Source organism: Thalassophryne amazonica, chromosome 3 (assembly GCF_902500255.1).
Source record: "Thalassophryne amazonica chromosome 3, fThaAma1.1, whole genome shotgun sequence".
Taxonomy (NCBI): Eukaryota; Metazoa; Chordata; class Actinopteri; order Batrachoidiformes; family Batrachoididae; genus Thalassophryne; species Thalassophryne amazonica.
Window position 1 is genome coordinate 63844470 of NC_047105.1, and position 22166 is coordinate 63866635.

General features: G+C 41.5%; 1 protein-coding gene across 1 annotated transcript; it reads left to right on the forward strand.

The window, feature by feature from the left end:
• The first annotated feature begins 8662 nt into the window (after positions 1 to 8662).
• On the forward strand, positions 8663 to 17922 carry atad3 (ATPase family AAA domain containing 3). Its single transcript, XM_034166549.1, has 16 exons — positions 8663 to 8936; positions 11340 to 11416; positions 11896 to 11997; positions 12160 to 12219; positions 12293 to 12362; positions 12445 to 12610; positions 12882 to 12951; positions 14943 to 15098; positions 15204 to 15260; positions 15370 to 15495; positions 15616 to 15740; positions 15827 to 15878; positions 16019 to 16089; positions 16663 to 16830; positions 17017 to 17125; positions 17260 to 17922. Exons 1-16 carry the CDS (start codon positions 8750 to 8752, stop codon positions 17677 to 17679), a joined length of 2016 nt encoding a protein of 671 aa, XP_034022440.1. The 5' UTR covers positions 8663 to 8749; the 3' UTR covers positions 17680 to 17922.
• The last annotated feature ends 4244 nt before the right edge of the window (positions 17923 to 22166 follow it).

Here is a 22166-nt window from a genome sequence, read left to right on the forward strand (position 1 = left end):
CTACAGCATCCAAAGTTGTCTTCAAAGAGGATGTAAAACTATTGACGAGATACTCTAACTCCCTTACAGAGTTAGGTAGCTACTCTGCTCTGTGTTGGTATATGACATTAGAGAACATAAAGAAGGAATCATATCCTTAAACCTAGTTACAGCGCTTTCTGAAAGACTTCTAGTGTAATGAAACTTATTCCCCACTGCAGGGTAGTCCATCAGGGTAAATGTAAATGTTATTAAAAAATGATCAGACAAAAGGGAGTTTTCAGGGAATACTGTTAAGTCTTCTATTTCCATACCATAAGTCAGAACAAGATCTAAGATATGATTAAAGTGGTGGGTGGACTCATTTACTTTTTGAGCAAAGCCGATAGAGTCTAATAATAGATTAAATGCAGTGTTGAGGCAGTCATTCTCAGCATCTGTGTGGATGTTAAAATCGCCCACTATAATTATCTTATCTGAGCTAAGCACTAAGTCAGACAAAAGGTCTGAAAATTCACAGAGAAACTCACAGTAACGACCAGGTGGACGATAGATAATAACAAATAAAACTGGTTTTTGGGACTTCCAATTTGGATGGACAAGACTAAGAGACAAGCTTTCAAATGAATTAAAGCTCTGTCTAGGTTTTTGATTAATTAATAAGCTGGAATGGAAGATTGCTGCTAATCCCCCGCCACGGCCCGTGCTACGAGCATTCTGACAGTTAGTGTGACTCAGGGGTGTTGACTCATTTAAACTAACATATTCATCCTGCTGTAACCAGGTTTCTGTTAGGCAGAATAAATCAATACGTTGATCAATTATTATATCATTTACCAACAGGGACTTAGAAGAGAGAGACCTAATGTTTAATAGACCACATTTAACTGTTTTAGTCTGTGGTGCAATTGAAGGTGCTATATTATTTTTTCTTTTTGAATTTTTATGCTTAAATAGATTTTTGCTGGTTATTGGTGGTCTGGGAGCAGGCACCGTCTCTACGGGGATGGGGTAATGAGGGGATGGCAGGGGGAGAGAAGCTGCAGAGAGGTGTATAAGACCACAGCTCTGCCTCCTGGTCCCAACGCTGGACAGTCACAGTTTGGAGGATCCAAGAAAATTGGACAGATTTCTAGAAATGAGAGCTGCTCCATCTAAAGTGGGATGGATGCCGTCTCTCCTAACAAGACCAGGTTTTCCCCAGAAGCTTTGCCAATTATCAATGAAGCCCACCTCATTTTTTGGACACCACTCAGACAGCCAGCAATTCAAGGAGAACATGCGGCTAAACATGTCACTCCCGGTCTGATTGGGGAGGGGCCCAGAGAAAACAACAGAGTCCGACATTGTTTTTGCAAAGTTACACACCGATTTAATGTTAATTTTAGTGACCTCCGATTGGCGTAACCGAGTGTCATTACTGCCGACGTGAATTACAATCTTACCAAATTTACGCTTAGCCTTAGCCAGCAATTTCAAATGTCCTTCGATGTCGCCTGCTCTGGCCCCCGGAAGACAATTGACAATGGTGCTGGTGTCGCTAACTTCACATTTCTCAAAACAGAGTCGCCAATAACCAGAGTTTGATCCTCGGCGAGTGTATCGTCGAGTGGGGAAAAACGGTTAGAGATGTGAACGGGTTGACGGTGTACACGGGGCTTCTGTTTAGGGCTACGCTTCCTCCTCACAGTCACCCAGTCAGCCTGCTTTCCCGACTGCCCGGGATCTGCCAGGGGGTAACTAACGGCGGCTAAGCTACCTTGGTCCGCACCGACTACAGGGGCCTGGCTAGCTGTAGAATTTTCCACGGTGCGGAGTCGAGTCTCCAATTCGCCCAGCCTGGCCTCCAAAGCTACGAATAAGCTGCACTTATTACAAGTACCGTTACTGCTAAAGGAGGCCGAGGAATAACTAAACATTTCACACCCAGAGCAGAAAAGTACGGGAGAGACAGGAGAAGCCGCCATGCTAAATCGGCTAAGAGCTAGTAGCTACGCAACCTAGCGGATTCCTAAAAACACACAAAGTGAATAATGTGTAAATAATTTAGAGGTGATTCAGCAGAAGGAGTGCCCCAATCAAGGCACCAAACAGGCCATGAAGCAGCACAGGCAACGCACGACAACAGCGAACGCACGACAACGGTGCTAAAATAAAATAAAAATCGACTAAACACGCTGTGGAGCAGCACAGATAACGCACGACAACAGTGCTAAAATAAAAAAATAAATAAATAAATAAAAACGAAAGCGTTAGCAAGCTAGTTAGCTTGCCAACGCTGATGAAAGTTAGCTGATAAAAGTGCTCCGTCGCGATGTTTCGACTGTTAGAGGTCTTCCTTAGGCGTTGGAGCACAGTAAAAAAGTAAAAAGGTAAAAAACTCTTGAAAAAGACTGTTAGTTCAAGTCCAAAGCAGCAGGTAGCAGTCTCTGTGTAAACAGTCCCAACAGAGAGCCAAAATTCTGATGCAATCTCACTCCGAAGACCTAGATGTCCATTCTTTAAAACTTGTCCAATTTAGTAAAAACAAACATTCCCACGTTTCAATTAAATTCCACTTTGCATAGGCTCTCTGATGTCTGAGAAGGGCCCATCACAAGGAGAAAATGGCCCATTACCCGTATGCAATACATAACTGCTATGAAGGAGAGTGGTCTGTTGGAGTTGTGGGTTTCGTATGGTACTCAGGAAAAGAGAAGGTTCATACCTCTCCATTCCTTGCATGAAAAGCTGGGAGATGACCTTTGCCTTGTCCTTGTCAAACCCCATATCCTGACTGCCAATAACTGTATAAGCAAAATAGGCTCAAAGCAGGCAGCACTTCTGGCAAAACCTGTGCAGTTTCAGCATTTGCAGAGAGACCAGATATGTCTGATAGTGGATTTAAAACTCGCAGAGGAATATCTTGTACATGTTTGGGCAGGCAGTTGAAGCAAAACACAGTCAAAGGCATGTGATGTACTGAGGTACAGTACTGTTCAGAATAATAGTAGTGCTATGTGACTAAAAAGATTAATCCAGGTTTTGAGTATATTTCTTACTGTTACATGGGAAACAAGGTACCAGTAGATTCAGTAGATTCTCACAAATCCAATAAGACCAAGCATTCATGATATGCACACTCTTAAGGCTATGAAATTGGGCTATTAGTAAAAAAAAAAAAGAAAAGAAAAGGGGGTGTTCACAATAATAGTAGTGTGGCATTCAGTCAGTGAGTTCGTCAATTTTGTGGAACAAACAGGTGTGAATCAAGTGTCCCCTATGAACATGCTTTTCTCTTTGAAAGCCTGGGGAAAATGGGACGTTCAAGACATTGTTCAGAAGAACAGCGTAGTTTGATTAAAAAGTTGATTGGAGAGGGGAAAACTTATACGCAGGTGCAAAAAATTATAGGCTGTTCATCTACAATGATCTCCAATGCTTTAAAACGGACAAAAAAAACAACAAAAAAAAACAGACGCGTGGAAGAAAACGGAAAACAACCATCAAAATGGATAGAAGAATAACCAGAATGGCAAAGGCTCACCCATTGATCATCTCCAGGATGATCAAAGACAGTCTGGAGTTACCTGTAAGTGCTGTGACAGAAGACGCCTGTGTGAAGCTAATTTATTTGCAAGAATCCCCCGCAAAGTCCCACTGTTAAATAAAAGACGTGCAGAAGAGGTTACAATTTGCCAAAGAACACATCAACTGGCCTAAAGAGAAATGGAGGAATATTTTGTGGACTGATGAGAGTAAAATTGTTCTTTTTGGGTCCAAGGACCTGAGATAGTTTGTGAGATGACCCCCAAACTCTGAATTCAAGCCACAGTTCACAGTGAAGACAGTGAAGCATGGTGGTGCAAGCATCATGATATGGGCATGTTTCTCTTACTATGGCGTTGTGCCTATATATCGCATACCAGGTATCATGGATCAGTTTGTACATGTCAAAATACTTGAAGAGGTCATGCCCTTGAAATGGGTGTTTCAACAAGACAATGACCCCAAGCGCACTAGTAACCAAGCAAAATCTTGGTTCCAAACCAACAAAATTAATGCCTCACAGATGTGAAGAAATCATGAATAATTGTGGTTATACAACTAAACACTAGTTTAGTGATTCAAAAAGCAGTTTGAACATAATAGTTTTGAGTTTGTAGCGTCAACAGCAGATGCTACTATTATTGTGAACACCCCCTTTTCTACTTTTTTTTTTTTACTAATAGCCCAATTTCATAGCCTTAAGAGTGTGCATATCATGAATGCTTGGTCTTGCTGGATTTGTGAGAATCTACTGAATCTACTGGTACCTTGTTTCCCATGTAACAATAAGAAATATACTCAAAACCTGGATTAATCTTTTAGTCACATAGCACTACTATTATTCTGAACACTACTGTATGTACACTGTCAGTGTTAATTTAACACTGTCAGTGTTACTTTTACACTGGTGATTTTACTGTGTACTCAAAACAGCAGTCAAAAACTGTTGCGCTTGACATGTATATGGGGTTGTAGGACAGGGCCAGGACGAGACCCCTGTACAAACTGAAACTGACCTTTGTCACCATTTTTGCTGTTTTTACCCCATAACTCCATAACATTCAGTCACAGATTGTCCAAACTATACCTTTTTTGAATATTTCTGTTCAGACAAATAATGTGGTATAGCTTTCAATGTAATTGGAACATTTTTAAATTTTGACCTCTGTGTAATTTGTCAACTGACCCCTACCTGGCTGCCTATTGAAAATTCAAGTGTCTAGTCGTTTTTTTCAAAAGAGTAATGTCTGTGTATTTGTACCGACTTTGATGCTTGCATCACCATTTGAAGGATTCCTCTGTAAATATTCTGTTATCTGCTTCACTAGAAGTTCTGCAAAGTCGAGTGGAGAACTATCCAATACTTAGACAAGCTCCCTCCACCCTCTTCTGTCACATAGCACAGGTATTGACTTCAGTCTACTCAACAGCTTCAAAACCTCTTTCATTGGAAGAGTTACTGATACCTTTGTTTGCATTTTAGTTCAGGTTTACTGCATGGCACCAAATCACAAAATGTAGCACTGTGTTTAGGATTGTTGTCACAGGATGGGGTGAACAGATGTTTAAATCATGGATTGTTGTGATAACTTCACTAGGAAGGCTGCTGTTTTTCATGCATCCTGATGGATATTTTTGCAGGGTTTCTCCAAAAGTAATGAATATAGCAGAAATATTTGGTGATAAATTTGAGCTTGATCATAGGCAGAAATCCAGAGGTGACAAGGGGCGCATGAGTCCTGGCCCGAGAGTTGAACCCTCAAAATCATTGTAATTTGACTTCAAGAAGATTGAAGTCTTCTGCTTTTGAGGATGGTACATTTATCAGAGATTAGACTAGTGCCATGTAATGAGTTCATAATGTCATTTAAAACATTTGAATGTTAACCCTCAAGTTACTTAGGTATTTGATTTTTTTTTATGTGTTTATTTAGCACAAAATAAAACTCATAAAATAAGGTACATACAGTGAGGAAAATAAGTATTTGAACACTCTGCGGTTTTGCAAGTTCTTCCACTTAGAAATCATGGAGGGGTCTGAAATTTTCATCTTGGGTGCATGTCCACTGTGAGAGACATAATCTAAAAAAAAAATTGGAAATCACAATGTATGATTTTTTTTAATAATTTGTATGTTACTGCTACAAATAAGTATTTGAACACCTGTGAAAATCAATGTTAATATTTGGTACAGTAGCCTTTGTTTGCAATTACAGAGGTCAAACGTTTCATGTAGTTTTTCACCAGGTTTGCACACACTGCAGCAGGGATTTTGGTCCACTCCTCCATACAGATCTTCTCTAGATCTTTCAGGTTTGGAGTTTCAGCTCCCTCCAAAGATTTTCTATTGAGTTCAGGTCTGGAGACTGGCCAGGCCACTCCAGGACCTTGAAATGCTTCTTACGGAGCCCCTCTTTAGTTGCCCTGGCTGTGTGTTTGGGGTCATTGTCATGCCGGAAGACCCAGCCATGACCCATCTTCAATGCTCTTACTGAGGGAAGGAGGTTGTTTGCCAAAATCTCGCAATACATGACCCCATCCATCCTCCCTTCAATATGGTGCACTTGTCCTGTCCCCTTTGCAGAAGAGCACCCCCAGAGTATGATGTTTCCACCCCCATGCTTCACGGTTGGCATGGTTTTCTTGGGGTTGTTCTCATCCTCTAAACATGGTAAGTGGAGTTGATTCCAGAAAGCTCTATTCTGGTCTCATCTGACCACATGACCTTCTCCCATGCCTCCTCTGGATCATCCAGATGGTCACTGGTGAACTTCAAATGGGCCTGGACATGTGTTGGCTTGAGCAGGGGTACCTTGCTGCCCTGCAGGATTTAAACCATGACAGCATCATGTGTTACTAATGTAATCTTTGTGACTGTGGTCCCAGCTCTCTTCAGGTCATTGACCAGGTCCTCCTGTATAGTTCTGAGCTTTCTCAGAATCATCCTTACCCCACAAAGTGAGATCTTGCATGGAATCCCAGACCGAGAGAGATTGACAGTCATCTTGTGTTTCTTCCACTTTCTAATAAATAATCATAACAGTTGTCTTCTACCAAGCTGCTTGTTGTCCTGTAGTCCATCTCAGCCTTGTGCAGGTCTACAGATTTGTCCCTGGTGTCCTTAGACAGCTCTTTGGTCTTGGCTATGGTGGACAGGTTGGAGTGTGATTGAGTGAGTGTGTGAACAGGTGTCTTTTATACAGGTAACAAGTTTAAACAGGTGCAATTAATACAGGTAAAGAGTGCAGAATAAGAGGGCTTATTAAAGAAAAATTATCAGGTCTGTGTGAGACAGAATTCTTGCTGGTTGGTAGGGGTTCAAATACTTATTTGCAGCAGTAACATACAAATAAATTATTAAAAAAAATCATATTGTGAGTTCCGGATTTTTATTTTTTTTTTAAGATTATGTCTCTCACAGTGGACATGAATCTAAGATGAAAATTTCAGACCCCTCCATGATTTCTAAGTGGAAGAACTTGCAAAACAGCAGAGTGTTCAAATACTTATTTTCCTCACTGTACATAAAACAACCAGAGAGAGAGATAGATAGAGAGAGAGAGAGAGAGATAATACAATATAAATAAAGTGCAAGGGAGTAGTGCTAATGTAGGTAGTAACTCTAGTGCGTCCAAATGGTAGAATTTACAAATCAATAATTCTGTGACAGGGTGAGATGGAAACGATTGATCTGCTGTGGCGACCCCTAACGGGAACAGCCGAAAGACAAAGAAGAATAATTCTGTTACTAGGTTATTACTACTTTCTATTGGAGTAAAGGGGCGTTTCTGTTCGAGGACAGTGAGGCCTGGCCCCACCACCAGATGTCGCTGTGGAGTAGTAAACAACCAGCATGACCAATATACAATTTTTCAGGTTTTTTTTGTGTGTGATATTGGATAACAACAGTAGCGCTGGTTGATGTATCTATATATAGGTCTTTCCTCTGTATGCATTTTCTTCAGTACAATTAATTTTGGCTGCATTTTTTGTCCCTTTTAAGAGTTCCTCTTGAGAAATATTTCTCTTTGTTGTCCCCTAGATGGTGAAATGAAATTACGCGTGGCCTGCTACACACATTTTGTTAAAATTACAAAGTTAATTTGGGTCACCAGGTGTTATTAATAAAAACCTTGTAGTTATGTCTATGTCGTTGCTAAAGACTGGATGTTTTTCTTGTTGTTGATTTAATTGAACATTTACAACATACAAAGCTAGAGAGGAAAAAAAACATAAAGTAATTAAAAACTACCATTGTTAAAACATACAGAAGGAACACAGAGCAGACCTGCTCATTGATATGTCCAGATATGGACTTCTGTTACATATGTCACAAATGTCTGAATGAGCTGTGTCTGCATTAAATTTTACTGTCAGTAGGAGAATTTTGTTTTACATGAAACACTAACCATATTTAACTTGAAAAAGGCAACCCCCCCCCCCCCAAAAAAAATATACACTGCATTTTGTCAGGATAAAGAGCCAGAAATCAAAATAGCATTTTTGAAACATTGCAAAAATATCTGTAAAAATATTTAAATTTGGGCCACAATGGAAACAAGCAGTTTATGCTTTTTTTGTGTTACAGTATAAAAATATTAAATAAACATGGACACATAAATATACTGGGTATTATCTTACACGTTTACATTTTATACGAATAAAATCAATCACTCAATCAATGGTGTTTGGTAGATGTATACACTTGAATGAATTTTAAGTGCTGAATTTATATTTTATTTCTTCAGTCTTGCTTTCATGGGGTCTTCCATGTAGCCAAAACGGATTTAACCTTCAATATAACAACCTTCAATAATACAACATACAATATCTATCGGCAGCTGGAATTTCCATCTAGACTGTTGTCGTGCATAATTAACCTTTGAACAAGATGAATATTGTGTTTTAGAAACCATAATGAGATACAAAACGCTTACGTGATCGGAACAAAAACCTGATGCAATTACAGGACACACTGGAGCAATTTTTACCCTCTGCAGCTCCTGTAACGCTGATGGGCGTGGCCAAGTGAACCACCTCTCATGAAGAATGCTACTCGCACAGCCAATGAAAAGACGCGATACTTAGAACTGACCAATTGTCTTTGACGTTTTTCGTAGAAACGTGCTCTCTGCTGCACATGCGCAAAAGATTGCAGCGTGACATGCATGTGGAGGAAGGAAGCGGTCTGACAGATTCTGAGTCGGCTTGTCTGTAAAAGTCTGTATTAATTGTGAGGAAAATGTCGTGGCTATTTGGTATAAAGAAGCAGCCTGAGGTGCCTCCTGCGCTCCCGCTCGAGCCTCCTCCTCCTCCCCCGGCCGGGGGCTCGAGCGGCGGCGGAGACAAACCCAAGGACAAATGGAGCAACTTCGATCCCACCGGGTTGGAGCGGGCAGCTCAGGCGGCCAAGGAGCTCGACAAATCCCGTAGGTATTCAAGAGGAGACCTTTAGTGTTCCTTCTCCTCTCCTCGTGCACGCGCACGACCCTCCTCTTTCCTCGCTCCTCTCCTCCTATTAGTGCAGAGTTCAAAGGTCATCAGCTTGACATTTCTGCGGACTGTTCCTGTCTGAACTAAAAGTGAGCGGAGACCAAATGTATTTATCATATATTTTGCCTCCGTAACAATCAAGATCGGGTTTAGCAGAATTCACCATTGAGGAGTTGCGCGCCTGGCAACTTTGAAGGGTTCTGTGGCTGTGGTTGAATTAACTGCCTGCCTGTTACACTACCATATATAAGAAGACACTTCAGATCTAGGCTTGAATCTCTCATCTGCCTTCTGGTGAACGGTAGCTGAAATTACATGTCTTAGTTTAAAGAAACATGATGTTATGATACAACAGACTAAAGTTTCACAGATGTTTATGAAGTGTTCGGAGTTGTCATTGGGTGTCTTGGTGGCTTCCTTCACCTGTCTCTTTGCCCAGTCAGTTTTTCAGAATGGCCTACTCCATACAGATTGACCACACAGTACCATATTGTTTTTGTTTCTGTCTCATCACTCATCTTCAACTGCTTATCCAGGATCGGGTCACATGAGCAACAACTCCAGCAGGGGACTCCAGATTTTCCTTTCCCGGGCCGCATTGACCACCTCTGACTGGTGGAATCCGAGGTGTTCCCAGGCCAGTGTGGAGATATGATCTCTCCACCTAGTCCTGGGTCTTCCCCAGGGCCTCCTTCCAGATGGACGTGCCTGGAACCCCTCCCTAGTTAGGCGCCCAGGGGACATCCTTACCAGATGCCCGAACCACCTCAGCTGGCTCCTTTCAACATGAAGGAGCAGCGGCTTTACTTCAAGCTCCCCACGGATGACCGAGCTTCTCTTCCTGTCTCTAAGGCAGACACCAGCCACCCTCCTAAGGAAGCTTATTTCAATCACTTTTACCCGCGATCTAGTTCTTTCGGTCATGACCCAAACCCTCATGACTATAGGTGAGAGTAGGAACGAAAATTGACCAGTAGATCGAGAGCTTCGCCTTCTGGCTCAGCTCCCTTCTCGTCATAAAAGTACAGCAGAGCGAATGCAATATCGCCCCTGTTGTGCCGATCCTCAGGCCAGTTTCACGCTCCATTGTCCCCTCACTCGTGAACAAGACCCCAAGGTACTTGAACTCCTTCACTTGGGGCAAGACCACATTCCCTGCCCAGATTAGGCAATCCATTGGTTTCCCGCTGAGAACCATGGCCTCAATTGTGTTATCACAAATACTTTTGTCTAATTTCTTATGCACTCTGAAAACAGAGGGTGTGTGTGTGTGTGTGTGTGTGAAAAAAAAAAAAATTCCCAAATTGTTAATTGTTGTCAGATAGGTGTAAAGCAGGTCATAAAATAACTATAAAATATTTACATTTAAGAAGCTGGAATCGAAGTATTTGTTGTATTTTAAGTGACTTAACAAAATAATTGTCAATTAAATTAATATTCAATTACTGATTGATTAATCGTTACAGCTCTTGTCTACACCATTAGCACATCTTGTGTAATTTTAATGATTGTGGTGGCTAGTAGTGGTGTGAGATACTGCAAGATTTGGTATCTATCTGATACCAAGTATATTGAGGGCCAGCATCATTGATACTGATTCCTTTTGTTAATTAGGGTGGATGCATCATTATATTGCTAAATCTGAATGAATTTTCATGACCTTTAAGTGCCCCCCCCTCCCCCCATTATAAATTAATTAAGACCCAGGACAGAATTTGGGCAAAGATTATAGGTAAATAGAAAATACTTTATCATAATTAACGTCTTTGTTCAGAAATAATAGAACAGTAGTAAAACAATTTTTTTTCCCATAGATTGTCATGTCTGAATTTTTTTTTAAGTTGCTCCCTTCATTGCACTTCTTTTCTGGATTTTTTTTCTTAAATAAAAAGTACAAAATTGTCACTTCACAACAAATGTTTTAAAACAAGTATAATTTCAAATATAATGTGTTTTTAGGAAATGCAGTACAAAAATAAAACAAAATTTCTCCCCTTCTGTGCACTTCTTTTCTGAATGCAACAGTGAACACAGGAGAGAAACTGAAACTAAAGTATCTCTCTCATTACATTGCTATTAATCACTATCAATTGATAGTTGGACCAAGCTGCCCACCCCTTGTGGTTAGCAGTCACAGAATTATAAATATTAGCATGTCAAATATCTCTGTATGTGATGACATTCCTGCCAAGACACAGAACTGGATAATGGTCAGAAATGTGTGTCAGTCCACATCAGATTGATTTTAAAATGGGATTCATACGAATAACCTTCATTTTTGAAGCATCCACACCTCTTGAGTTCTTTGTCATTGTCTTCCTGCTCTTGTGTCCATTCAGGACATGCCAAAGAGGCTCTGGAGTTGTCACGCATGCAGGAGCAGACCGCTCAGATGGAACACCACAGCAAAATGAAGGTAAGGTCTCTTACATGAATGCATATAGTATCATAGATGATTTTACCAAATTGGCTTGCAGTCAGAGTCACACACAACTTCCACGCAAAGTGCTGATTGTAACAGTGGCAGTAACTTATGGTTTAGGGTCTTACTCAGTATAGCCTGTTACTGATGAAACTGCCAAACCACCAAATTTCTGGACAACATGCTCTTCCATCTGAGCCATCGTCACCTCACAGTGCCAAAACGGTGAGCAGCTTAGTTGGTTTGGATAAAAATAAAGGTCAGTGTCTACCTGCTGGTCAAATGAAACCTCTCTTTTTGAAAACGAGATCTGATCTGAAGGACCAGTAGCTCCCATCTGAATTGAAACCATAGACTATAGGAGCAGGTGCTCTGACCCTCTTTGACATTTCTGATTTGACCCAGGAAAAGTAGGTTGCATTTAAATCTTCCTGTCTAATGGGGTCGTGGTTGTCTTTGTGTCATTCTGGCAGGAGTATGAAGCAGCGGTTGAGCACCTCAAAGCTGATCAGATCCGGCTCCAGGGTGAGGAGAAGAGGAAAACTCTGAATGAGGAGACCAAGCAGCATCAGGCGGTGAGGTTCTGCTGAAAGCAAAATAAGAGGAGTTGCAGTGCAGAGATAGATGAACGTAAACTGTAATTTGAACTCATGCTGATGATTCCCTTTTTGTTTAATATATATATATATATATATTTTTTTTTTTTTTTTTTTTTTTTTTTTGTGGTCGTCTCACAGAGAGCTCAGTACCAGGATCGGCTCGCCAGACAACGTTACGAGGACCAACTCAGGCAACAGGTCAGCTTGCCTTCAGTTGGTGTGAAATTATTTTGAGAAAAATTATCTCAAACTGAATCTTTCCTTTCATCAGCAACTCCTCAATGAGGAGAACCTGCGGAAACAGGAGGAGTCTGTCCAGAAGCAGGAGGCCATGAGGAAAGGTAGACGCAATGCCGCTGTTGCACTGTTAACCTCTGACTGGGTCTCTGAGGTGAGGCTCATATATTTGTCCTGCTTTTGTAGCAACGATAGAGCACGAGATGCAGCTTAGACACAAGAACGAGCTTCTTCGAATCGAGGCAGAAGCAAAAGCACGAGGCCGCGTGGAGAGAGAGAATGCTGATATAATCAGAGAGCAAATCCGCCTGAAAGCTGCAGAGCACAGACAGACGGTCCTAGAGTCCATAAAGTAAGATGTAGCGGTTTGTCTGCTTTCACACTCAAGTATTTCTGATCTGATGTAGAGCAGCGAAGTTCAAGGACTTAATTGACTTGTGTAGATCGTTAAAACATTGTACAAAGCAGGCCGTTACATTTACTGATAGTTCCAGTGTAAGTGTGTGAACTGAGAATGATACGTTCTTAATGAATAAAGTCCTTAGTGTACAGCATAGTAATTTCCTAATTAATAGAAGTCATGTTGCATATCGTGCGTGTAAACAATGTACATTTTCATTTAGGACTGCGGGTACTGTGTTTGGAGAGGGATTCAAGGCCTTTGTGTCTGACTGGGACAAAGTCACAGCCACGGTGAGACTTTTGTTTCCATTTTATTTTAATTAATACACAAAATAAGATGAGTTTGCAGATCATCTCCATTGTTGTTAAGTCTGTCTAGTGCCCCGGTCACGCGGCACTTAATGTAGGGCAACAACTCCCAAACGAAACAAGAAATGTGGACTTTCATTGGCATCGTTTAACCTTTGCACAACTTCGTTCCTGCAGCTGGCAGGATTTTTAAACTGAAAAATTTGAACGAATGCCACAAAAACCTCAGTTTGTTTGTATTTCGTTTTGCTGTAATTCTTGATAGTTTGTAACATTAGCGTTTAGTTCGACTTCATTCAACCAGCTGAATGTTTTCACACCGTACAAAAGCTAGTTTTTGAGCACTTTTGTGGAGGAAGCTCCTCCACGGCGGTGCCGGTGTGTGTGGTGTGGGGCTTCTGCCGCTGCGTGTGATGCTGCGAGTGCTGCCGGTGGTGCTGGCCGGCCAGGAAGAATTTGTTGGCCTCTCCACCAGCGCACGGCAGCCCATGATCGTGGTGTTGGCCGGTGCTGCGCGCACATGAGGAGAGAGTTGCTGCACAGAAAGTCCGGCCGGAGCTGCAGCATTCTGTCCATGAAGGGCTTGCTGTCCTCCAGCCTCTGCAGACAGAAGAGCCTGCTGCCCCTTTGAGCGCCTGCAGGGATGCTTATTCGCCGTCTTTGGACGGTTTTCCGTCTTTTTGTAAATTCTTGCCGTCTAAAAGAAATGCAGGGCTGTGAAAAATCAGTGGATCTGCGAAATTCCTCAGATTTCATCATGGGGGGGAGGTGTTAGTGTTTTACTCTGTAATCATGATTGTCACTGAGTTTTTAAAATGTCTATTGCAAAGTGTTCTTTTTTAACAACATCGTGCAAGTTTTATAAGACCGCGGCAATCCGCGGACACCGGACACTCGGAGAAAAAAAGCCTGGCTGTTGCGACAGTTGTCGTAAAGTGAGACTGGATGGTTGTTGCGGCGATGCTGTGTGTCTCTTGCACAAAGCTTTAGCTAAAGGTAGCATGTGGACATCGCAAACCTTTAGAGTGCTAAAGTTTTTAAAAGAAGACGTGCAGCATGTCTCTGTCACGGACCGATGTCAGACAGAGAGAAGATGGCGAGAAAGATTGCTTGAAAAAGTCTGATAAGGACAAGAATCCGTGGAATTATTGCTGGCTTCATCAACACACCTGAAAGATAAAAGAAACGGGAAAAGTGAACTGTGCCCTCAGGAAACACGGTAAGAATTTTTCTCTCTGGAAAATAAACATTGTGCCATTTTAATTGCCTAGTCTTTGAGCCCAATCACAAACAAAGTAAATAATGTTTTCATGAAGATTTAGCTATATTTGTAAACTGTTGTGGTGTTATATTCTGTACATGCTTCTACAGGATGGCACAACATGCATTCAAAAGCCACATGTTGTGCCATACTGCACGAGAGCACAAGAGAAATTTAACAACTGTTTCAGGTCCAAATTTAGTCCGAAGAATGTACCACAGGGCACTTGTATTCTCAAAATTTTTCTGGGGGGTACACCCCCCCCCAGACCCCCCCTTAGCTTTCCAAACACCTATAGCATTCGGAGTAACTTCTGCTGTCTTGATTATTATAGATGAAACACATTGCTGTCTTTTTTTTTTTCTCCTAAGCATCCATGCGTCTGACAGTTCAGAAGTTTTGAGGAAGTGATCCTTGATCACTGTTTTTGTTGGCAGTGGGAGGGCTTTGCAGCAGCGCAATAAGCTTCGTTTCCATGGAGCTGACGGCTGACACAATGTAATATTTTGCGTCGTCTGTTCTGATCTCTGAACTGCGCCTCGGTTTGTGCAAACCAGGCAGCAGTTTACAAAAGCGTGACTTTGAATGTTCTAGCAGCAGCAGACATTTGCATGTGAACGGCTTTGATCCACAGAGGTGTAACATATGAAAACGGAAAACCCAGTGTGATTGTCAGATTGATTGACAGTGTTTGATCCAATTGTGTCACCAGGTGGCAGGATTGACCCTTTTAGCTGTGGGTGTGTATTCTGCCCGGAATGCAACAGCGGTAGCAGGACGTTACATCGAGGCTAGGCTTGGGAAGCCGTCATTGGTCCGTGAGACGTCTCGGTTCACTGTGAGAGAGGCAGTCAAACATCCAATCAAGGTATATGATCTGGAAACAGTTTTGGCTCTGAGTTGACAGCGTCAATTTTTAAAAAATCCTATCTGAAAATTTGGTCATGACTATCTCACCTCTTTTTGTATTTAGATGGTCAAGCGGCTACAGAGCAAACCTCAGGATGCCCTTGAGGGCGTGGTGCTCAGTGTAAGTGCCAGTTAAAGTCCTCACACCCCCTAGTGGACTTTATCAATGGTGTTGTGCATCATTTTAGAATGGTTGACCAAAGGTATTTTTATAATTTCTTCTTTGTTAGCCTGCTTTGGAAGAGCGAGTGCGTGACATTGCCATAGCAACAAGAAACACGAAACAGAACCATGGCCTGTACAGGAACATCCTCATGTATGGCCCTCCAGGCACTGGAAAAACTCTCTTTGCTAAGGTGCACACACAAGGCCTGAGCTCACCTGTTCAATATAAACCTTCACTCAGAGTCATCCTCTGAATAACTGAGATAAGACTTCCATCATTTTTGAATAACATTTCCTTTGGTACTGAGTAGAAGCTGGCAGTGCATTCTGGCATGGACTATGCAATTATGACTGGTGGTGATGTAGCACCCATGGGCCGTGATGGTGTTACTGCAATGCACAAGGTCTTTGACTGGGCTAACACGAGTCGTCGTGGGTAAGACAAACAAGTAAAAGCATTGCTTTAGTCAAATGTGGTTTGCGGACACCGTAATAGAAATGATAGTCTTTATCCTTTGACAGGGTGCTACTTTTTGTTGATGAAGCAGATGCATTCCTTCGCAGGAGAGCCACTGTAAGTCAGCACACGTTTCATTGACAACTCGTTTTTTTTGTTTTTTTTTTTCTGTTAAAAACCTATTTCCTGCATTCTATTCCATGTGTTCTCTTAACTGATCACATAAATGTTCAGTCTTTGTTTTCACCTTTTTGTAGGAGAAGATTAGTGAAGACCTCAGAGCCACGTTGAACGCTTTCTTGTATCGCACTGGAGAACAGAGCAAAAAGTAAATACATGTTCTGTAGTAAATGCTACCTTAGTTCTTAATTATGTTTTACATCTTATGCAAAAGAGTCCACTTTTCATTGTCTTAATTTTTGTTTGTCATACTGTTTTGTTAAGTTGAATCTGGATTGTCAGCCTGTCTTCTTCTGTTAGAGGAATTTACATCAGCTGTTTGTTGGCAACACATTTCCTGACAGACTGCATCTCAAAAACATGGCTGAGTCATTCAGAATGTTGAAATGGAAGTGACAGTGCCCCTAGTGGGCATTGACCAGGATAACTGTTTTCCACACAGCAAGAATACTGGCTGAATGTTGAGGGTTTTTTTTTTGTTTTTGGCTGTTTTCATGGACAGGAATGCAATCAGCCTTATATCATTTTGTCACACTAACTCTGAAAATAATCTGACCAATAAGCACGTATCAATCTCAGCATGGAGATGCTTTATCTGGAACTGGAAAAGGCAAATGGGGGGGAAAAAAAAAAAACAGAGAGGAGGAGACCGGTTAAAATTGCACCATACGTGGTGCATTTAACTACGCTAAGCTGCTTTCTTTCTGATCCTTTCCTGCAGATTCATGTTGGTGTTGGCCAGCAACCAGCCAGAGCAGTTCGACTGGGCCATAAATGACCGCATAGATGAAATAGTGAATTTTGCTCTTCCGGGACCTGAGGAGAGGGACAGACTGGTACGGTTGTACTTTGACAGATATGTGCTAGAGCCAGCCACTGGAGGGAGGCAGTGAGTATTAACCTGGTTTAAAAAAAAAAAAAAAGTCCAAAAAAATAGCCGTTTTAATTATCCTCTATAAGTAGATGATTCCTTTACTTTGTCTTTGGCTGATTGAAGTGATTTCATTGACACATGAAATGATGCTTTCAAGCACAAGTGCAAAAATAAACTGCTTTACTTTGTTTCCCCTCATAGGAGGATGAAGCTGGCACAGTTTAACTACGGTAAAAAGTGCTCAGAGATAGCAAAGAGGACAGAGGGAATGTCTGGAAGAGAGATCTCCAAGCTGGGCGTTGCCTGGCAGGTAGGTCCCCCGCAGTCATCAGGTTCAGTAGTGCCGTAGTTTGCATCCAAGTTTTAAAACACTGCTTGAAACATCTGCTGGGCTTAAATTTTCATTAAATAAAACTGCCCGTGTTGTGTCTTCGATTATTACAGGCAGCAGCGTATTCCTCTGAAGATGGGGTGCTGACTGAGGCAATGATTGATGCTCGGGTCGACGATGCTGTCAAGCAGCACCTTCAAAAGATGGACTGGCTGCATGGAGAAGGAGAGGAGTCTCAGTCCAAAGGTCTGCACACCAGGGTGACTGGGAGCGGCGGCAAAACGGGCTTTGTTCTGCCTCCCACGGCGCCACCGCAGTCTCATGGGGTTATGGGTACAAAAGCTGATAGTAAAAGTAAACCCTATGATTTAACCTCGCCGTCTTCAGACACTTTGGACAAACGTGGGGTGCAGGACTGTGAGCATTCTCTCAAAGCAGGAACTGAGACGGCAGCTCAGACTGCTGATGGCAAAGGTCACATGGAGAAGGAAGGCAAGCCTGGACTGGCTCCAAAAAATGGGACCCCAGTCTGAGGTATAGGTTGTTTTAGTAGGGTTGCCTGGATTATTAGAAAAACAGTGCAGCCTTCTTTTATAATTTGATAGTCTGTCTAAAAGTCTTTGTGACAAAGATGTTTGGGGATGAAAATTGCAAACAATTCATGATTGAAATGATCCCTGAGAGTCTAATGTATACAATGGAACATGTACTTGACAATGAAACTAATAATTGTATGACTGTAACCTGTATGATTAAATTGTTTTTTGTAAACATTTTACTTTTTTGTATAATTACAGTACTGTATAATAATACATCTTTCTGTGCCTATTTACTACAAGTGACTAATTGGCGTATTTAGTATAATGCCGCATTTTGATGTTACCTCTGTGCAATGAAAACTGATCTGGTTTACATGTGGCACTGTGATAAACCTGGTGGTTTTTGACAGGTAGCACAAATCAGGAAGGGGGTCTTAATGCTTCAACCCCAAGTTAGAAAAAACGATGGAACTGTATGGAAAATGAAAACCCGGATTTTAATGCCAGATTTTTATGCCCTCCTTTTCCACTCCAGAGGCCTCCTTCCAGTGTTTCCTGAGTTATATACTTTCTTGAACAAGCCGCCTGATCTCCTGTTGTGGCCTGGAGACTGGTGGAGTTCGAGCCTGTTGTCTTGTACTCCAAAGCGTTCTGCCCCATACTGATAAATGATGTCTCCCATCTTCTCCACTGTTCCTCAGTTGTTCGAGGGTCAGAGTCAGGTCAATATTCACCGTTTCCCACAGCTTTTTTATCAGCAGGGCCGGGCCACTTCACACGCACGCACGCACGCAGTCTGTGCCCTGGAAGTCTGATCGATTACTGGTCTGGGAAGGTTTCACAGCTGATGTTTGCTCCACCATTAATTCTGTGCTTGAGTTTACCTCTTCCATGACAGTGATGCTGATGCACCCCAAGCTATGGTTTTCATCCAGTTGCTGTGCTTCACTTGAGTGATGTGGCCCCTTTTGCATAAAGTAGTCAATGTGAGGCACCTGTCTCTTGCTTCAGGCACATTTTCTTTCCCTGGTGAATCCTCAAACCCTGGAGACATGTTACATATCTGCAGGTTGTGGTCTGCTGTTGCTGTGGGTGTGCTGATTGCTGTGGTGTTCTTTTGCCCTGTGTTCATTTTGTCAGCTGATGAGTCTTAAGTCCCCGCTATCTCAGACTCTGTGGATGTTTCTCCTTGTTTGATTCTTCATAACTATGGTGGGTGACACCAACATGCTGAAAAGCATGAGAGACTACAGCGATGGGCAGCTAACCCAAGACTATCCCGGTGGGGTCTATTCCCTTCTGCCAATTTCTTGACTTTCTGTCACTCTGAGTGTGCGCACAGAAGAATTGTGCATCTCAAAAGTTCTGCATCGCGACAATACTGTGCATGCGTAGTTGCGTGCACATGAGCAGTTGTGTACGGAGGGCAGGAGTGACATTCGACAGTAGTCACATCTCGTCAGAACACTGGTCAGGGTGTAATACATATTTTTCCACCGTTGTTGCAAAAAGTCTGCTTGCACACGATTAACCAATCAGATGTGTGGAAAAAATGTAATTAGATTAGAATTACATTTTAAATCCACTCTACATTTAAAATGCACTACCTAGTGTCAGAATACCCTCAACTCTGCATGAGTGTCAGAAATGTAACATTTTAAAGATTTATTTCAACACTGTTGAAACTAATTTTTACAAGTGTTGAACATTAGATTAACTCGGTAATAGTGATCATTTTAGCACTATACATGTTGAATTCACACTAAGGATTCTGTCATTTAAAAAAATTACATCAAGCAAAGTGAAGGAGTTAAAGTATAGTGCAGCAGATGAACAGTCTTTCATGTGGTGATACAAGCATCAGCTTTGGCATAAATGTTCATAAATCTGTTTGAGGAAAAAGTGCTGGCCACTTGAAAATCCAATAGGGCAGCCAGGGAGAGGTCAATGAAGAATTACACAGGTGAAAATTTAGAAGTGCTCCAATCATATTGAAAGCTGTACCACATTGTGTGTCTGATCATAAAGATTCTTAAAAGGTATAGTTTGGACTATATCAATCAATCAATTTTATTTATATAGCGCCAAATCACAACAAACAGTTGCCCCAAGGCGCTTTATATTGTAAGGCAAGGCCATACAATAATTACGTAAAAACCCCAACGGTCAAAACGACCCCCTGTGAGCAAGCACTTGGCGACAGTGGGAAGGAAAAACTCCCTTTTAACAGGAAGAAACCTCCAGCAGAACCAGGCTCAGGGAGGGGCAGTCTTCTGCTGGGACTGGTTGGGGCTGAGGGAGAGAACCAGGAAACAGACATGCTGTGGAGGGGAGCAGAGATCAATCACTAATGATTAAATGCAGAGTGGTGCATACAGAGCAAAAAGGGAAAGAAACACTCAGTGCATCATGGGAACCCCCCAGCAGTCTAAGTCTATAGCAGCATAACTAAGGGATGGTTCAGGGTCACCTGATCCAGCCCTAACTATAAGCTTTAGCAAAAAGGAAAGTTTTAAGCCTAATCTTAAAAGTAGAGAGGGTGTCTGTCTCCCTGATCTGAATTGGGAGCTGGTTCCACAGGAGAGGAGCCTGAAAGCTGAATGCTCTGCCTCCCATTCTACTCTTACAAACCCTAGGAACTACAAGTAAGCCTGCAGTCTGAGAGCGAAGCGCTCTATTGGGGTGATATGGTACTATGAGGTCCCTAAGATAAGATGGGACCTGATTATTCAAAACCTTATAAGTAAGAAGAAGAATTTTAAATTCTATTCTAGAATTAACAGGAAGCCAATGAAGAGAGGCCAATATGGGTGAGATATGCTCTCTCCTTCTAGTCCCTGTCAGTACTCTAGCTGCAGCATTTTGAATTAACTGAAGGCTTTTCAGGGAACTTTTAGGACAACCTGATAATAATGAATTACAATAGTCCAGCCTAGAGGAAATAAATGCATGAATTAGTTTTTCAGCATCACTCTGAGACAAGACCTTTCTAATTTTAGAGATATTGCGTAAATGCAAAAAAGCAGTCCTACATATTTGTTTAATATGCGCTTTGAATGACATATCCTGATCAAAAATGACTCCAAGATTTCTCACAGTATTACTAGAGGTCAGGGTAATGCCATCCAGAGTAAGGATCTGGTTAGACACCATGTTTCTAAGATTTGTGGGGCCAAGTACAATAACTTCAGTTTTATCTGAGTTTAAAAGCAGGAAATTAGAGGTCATCCATGTCTTTATGTCTGTAAGACAATCCTGCAGTTTAGCTAATTGGTGTGTGTCCTCTGGCTTCATGGATAGATAAAGCTGGGTATCATCTGCGTAACAATGAAAATTTAAGCAATGCCGTCTAATAATACTGCCTAAGGGAAGCATGTATAAAGTGAATAAAATTGGTCCTAGCACAGAACCTTGTGGAACTCCATAATTAACCTTAGTCTGTGAAGAAGATTCCCCATTTACATGAACAAATTGTAATCTATTAGATAAATATGATTCAAACCACCGCAGCGCAGTGCCTTTAATACCTATGGCATGCTCTAATCTCTGTAATAAAATTTTATGGTCAACAGTATCAAAAGCAGCACTGAGGTCTAACAGAACAAGCACAGAGATGAGTCCACTGTCTGAGGCCATAAGATGATCATTTGTAACCTTCACTAATGCTGTTTCTGTACTATGATGAATTCTAAAACCTGACTGAAACTCTTCAAATAGACCATTCCTCTGCAGATGATCAGTTAGCTGTTTTACAACTACCCTTTCAAGAATTTTTGAGAGAAAAAAATTCTACATTATATGACTGAATGTTATGGGATAAAAACATTAAGAATGGTGACAAAGGTCAGTTTCAGTTTGTACAGAAGTCAAAAGTTAAAATTGCTCCATTGTTGGTAAAAAAGTGGTGGAAATTATTGAAGTAATAATAGTTTTGACTGTTGAATACTTGGTTTGCAAAGTAAAGGTAAAACAATGTCAACATACAATGGATTCTATGATGTTATCCTGTAACAAGACAACTGAGCATGACACGTGGTGCAAACTACTCCTTTTTAAAATCCTATTAACCAATAATTTGCATCACAGTTTACAAAAATTGGAGCAACTTTAACTTTTGACCCTTGTACAAACTGAAACTGACCTTTGTCACCATTCTTGCTGTTTTTACCCCATAACTCCATAACATTCAGGCATAGATAGTCCAAACTATATCTCTTTGGAATATTTATGATCAGACAAATGTGTTTATACCTTTCAATATGATTGGAGCACTTTTAAATTTTGACCCCTGTGCAATTCTTCATTGACCTCTACCTTGCTGCCATATTGGATTGTCAAATGGCCAGTACTTTTTTCTTTAACACTGATTTATGAATATCATTCATGCCAAATCTGATGCTTGTATCACCAAGCAAACAATTCTGGCCAAAATTCACACTTATCTGCTCCACTAGTAGCTCAGGGTCTTGTTCATGAGTAAG